The sequence below is a fragment of the Sorex fumeus genome, unplaced genomic scaffold, assembly GCF_029834395.1.
Source record: "Sorex fumeus unplaced genomic scaffold, SorFum_2.1 ptg000002l, whole genome shotgun sequence".
Taxonomy (NCBI): domain Eukaryota; kingdom Metazoa; phylum Chordata; class Mammalia; order Eulipotyphla; family Soricidae; genus Sorex; species Sorex fumeus.
In genome coordinates this window covers 50,656,459-50,660,379 of record NW_026606059.1, presented here as the reverse complement: position 1 = coordinate 50,660,379, position 3,921 = coordinate 50,656,459, and the positions used below count along the sequence as shown (strand labels likewise).

The following is a 3,921-nucleotide window of genomic DNA, read 5'->3' as shown; positions in this document are numbered from 1 at the left end:
ACAAAAGTATTAGAATTTTATTAACTTTCTCTTTTGATTATTTCGGTTCTTCTTTTTTTTTGTTTTCTCAGGATTTCTGCACCTTGGCACTTATTGGAATTAGGGATCAGATAAGTCTTGTCTGTGGAAACGAATTCTGTATTGTAGGTGGTTTAGGAAAGTATCTTGGTTTCTACCCACCAGATGCAATGAGCATCCCTCTTCCTTAGACAATCAGAATCATCTCCTGACTTGTTTGCATGTCCGCTGGAGAACAAGACTGGCCCTGGTTGAGAACCATTTCTCTAAGCTGGAATCAATTCCTGTATTTACCTCTCTCTCCAATTTAGTAAAACTCTCATGGGACAACTGCCTTGTGCTCAAACCACCCCCCATATCACCCCCTATCATCCCTCCACTTCCTTTCTCTCCCATTATAAGAAATCAGAGCTATGAGGACGGCCACTTACAGGAAACCATAAAATCATTCTCCCGCTCACTCACCTTGGCAGTGAAGATAACACAATTAGGTTACAAAGGCAGGGTTTTTGGAACTTCAAAGCTGAACCGAGGGAGTGGAAGGACAGAGCCAGGGATCTGAGGTCTTATCTGTAGCTCGAATGTTCTCACTCTTATCAGCACAGAAGGGGACCCTGGGTGGGGGAAATCAAAAGGCCAGGTTGCTTTCTATTCTTCACCTGTCCTGGATCCAAATAAGAATAGGAATAAGGAAGGAAAGCAAAGTAGGAAGAAGGGTGACAAAAAGTGGATTAGGGTGGGTGAGTGAGTATGTACTCTATATCCCGTTCCCATTCCTACAATAAGCCTTCCTGACCTGGATTATACTGCAGAGCTTGTGGACCAAGGAACCTGAAGCTTAGACGTCTCAGTGTTAGTTTCATGAACATCATTATAATACAACCTATACCTTACCTGCTGTTTTTTTTTTTAATAATGCAAGCCCTTGCATGGCAATCCAAATTTATTGAACTACTGATGTTAAGTTATACAAAATTGCACCACTTTAGTTACATCTTAGTTTACATTTGGTCACCTACAAGTAGTTGTAACATTAGGTTGGTCAATTTAAATACTCTGGCTCCCTTTTGGATAGACACACAATCTTGACACCCAAACGTTAATGCATACAAAGCAACAATGAATTGTTAAATAAAACAGCAATAGTTACTGCAACTTAGGCCTTGTAACCAATTAAACATGATTAAAATTACTTCCCACATTCACATCCACAGTACTCTTCCACCATTTAACATCTCAACCAAAATGTTACACATGTGAAACAATCACTAACAGGCAAACGTACTAAACCTGTATATTTGGTATTGCAAATACACTTATGCATGAGCAAGCAAGGGATTCATAGTGAGAATCTACAGCTGCAGAAGTCTGAAAATGATTTACAAAAATTGTCAAATCACTAAAAACCTGTTTGAAAATATACACTTCTTGCTGTAGACCCCCACTATACATACAACTATAAATATTGTTCCCTATTTAAACAAAAAAGAAAGCATATAATAAGAGATTTGAAAAGCCTGGACATTTCCTTCCCAACAGATATTAAAGGCAAAGTCTTTAATCTAAGACATTATACTGAAAAGACTATCATATTTTAAAGACAAGATCACTGTCTCCACAGGTTTTTTAAAAATTAAAAGAAGTATAGCTGTGTTAATCAAGGCACTTATTTGTATAATGTAATGATAATGACTTTAATTTCTTAAAAATTTACAATAAACTACAAGTATCAAAGAAGCAAAATTATCTGGAGTAGTCTATATAGGAAATCTTTGAACTTTCATTATGATAAAATAGTGGTGCTTTTAGGATTTACATTATTGTGCTCTCCAATACAAAGTATGGGGCATGTTAAAGTATACAGTACACCATTTTCAGACATGTACAACATTGTTGGATGAAAAATGTCTCTTAGCAGTAATACTGGATTGTAGCCTCTGGCTTGACCAGTTGTATACTCTAGGATTATTATATAAGTAAAAATCTCTCTTGTGATACTGGAAAGTGATTGAAATGTGCAAACTGATGTGAATCTGCCTCTTAAAGAGTACCACCACAGGAAAGTCCATTTAAGATGTTGGTAGGTTTAATAAAGTTGGATTGCTGGCACTGTTGAATTGGGCAACAATTCTTCAGACCTGGCTCAGAGCTACAATGCATTTCGTGTATTAAATCAGGAGGACTTTTTGCCGGCCTTACCAGGCACTCAAAGTGAAGATTAAGTGAAGATAAGTGATTACCAGGCACTGGATTTTTTCTGTTAATTTGCCACACGAGGTCATAAAAGATCTCATTAACATTTATTTTTGATTTTGCAGAGGACCCTAAGAATGCACAGTTGTTCCATTGTCTTGCTCGATTTTGACCTTGTTCCTTTCCTACAATTCTTCCATCTTCCAAGTCACACTTGTTACCAACCAGAATCACTGGAACGTCATCAGTGTCTTTAACTCGAAGAATCTGTTCTCTCTGATCTTGTAAATCATTACATGTAGACTGTGCTGTGATGGAATACACTAATACAAAGCCTTGTCCATTTTTCATGTACAAATTCCTCATTGCTGTAAATTGTTCTGCTCCTGCGGTATCCAAGATTTCAAGCATACATTGTTGTACATCTACTTCAACTTGCTTTCTGTAAGAGTCTTCTATCGTAGAATCGTATTTTTCAACAAAAATTCTTTGAACAAACTGGACAGTCAGAGCAGATTTTCCTACACCTCCTGAGCTGAAAACCACACGCTTGTATTCACGCAAGGTGCAAATGTGTCAAACGCTAGTAAGGAGAGGGTGGGAAGGAAGCAAATCACCAACTTAACCATAGGATGAGTGCTTTCTGGGAACTTCTCACGCTGTCACTGGGTGCTCTCACCAGCAGCGCGGAACCCTGTGCCTTGGGGGCTCTGCTCCTGGCTGCCCCCTTACCTGCTGTTAAGGGAGGACCTTCGCTGAGTAGCGCTGAGTGAGGGAAAGCTGTTTTGAGGCCATCTACTATAGGCAATGAAACCCTAAACATAAATAGCTGCAACTGCAGTCGAGCAATAAGAGTCTTTACGAGATCACTTTGCCAGAGTTGAGGGTAAATCACTTGTAGAGGTTTGGGCAAGTAAGAAGAACCTAAGAGGATAATTAAAGTTACAGAAACTTTCTATAATTTCCAATAAATTAAACTGTATTTGATATATCTTATGTACATATAAACTCATCTCATAAACTCTGGAATAGGCGACCTATTTTAAAGTTGAGAAAATGGAGGCCCTGAAGTGTTTAGTAACTTTCAAGTCACAGAGCAAGTTAAAAGATCAACTGGGAACTGAATTAGAGAGCCCCATTTTAGCGTGCATGCTCTAAATCAAGGTGCTGTCTATCCATAGCTTAGAGGGGTCAGGATGCTAGATAGAAGAAATACCATGAACTTGGGTATTGTTTGAAGGAAGAGCAATGGACTCAGTCTTGTAGATGTAATATTTGGCCTGCGAGGAGGCCTGGAGGATGAGGAAGCAGTTTAGCCCTGAGCAATGATCGCAGAAGTGTGGGTAGATGGAATCACGGATTTGGAATTATGGAAAGGGATTCATGGACAGTAAGAATACACTGAAAAGAGAATGGGACAAAGAATAAAAAAGAAATCCATCTGCATAATGAGAGGTTCATTGGAAATTCAAGGGAGTTTCAGGAAGGAGGGCAAGGTCACCAGAGACAAAAGCTATAAAGAAGTCTATTAAGATAAGAGATAAAAAGAGGCATTGTTCTTCACTAGTTTCACAGTTTCTTATTGGTTTCCCCACCCATATGGAAGCCTTCTTGAGATCAAGAAATGCATGCAACTCTTCTTTAGATTCCTCCCAATGTTCAGACTTGTAGAAGGCCTCTTACATGTTAATGGGTGCTTGGGTTCTTGTT

At 38.8% G+C, this 3,921-nt stretch overlaps 1 protein-coding gene across 1 annotated transcript; it reads right to left on the bottom strand.

Annotated features, from left to right (window-relative positions):
* Positions 1–2,058: 2,058 nt before the first annotated feature.
* Positions 2,059–2,781, bottom strand: LOC130040052 (ras-related protein Rap-1b-like; the record flags this gene model as incomplete). The annotated part of the gene is made up of 1 exon (XM_056132112.1): positions 2,059–2,781. A coding segment is annotated over one exon (723 nt), but the record flags the coding sequence as incomplete, so codon positions are not given.
* Positions 2,782–3,921: the final 1,140 nt, after the last annotated feature.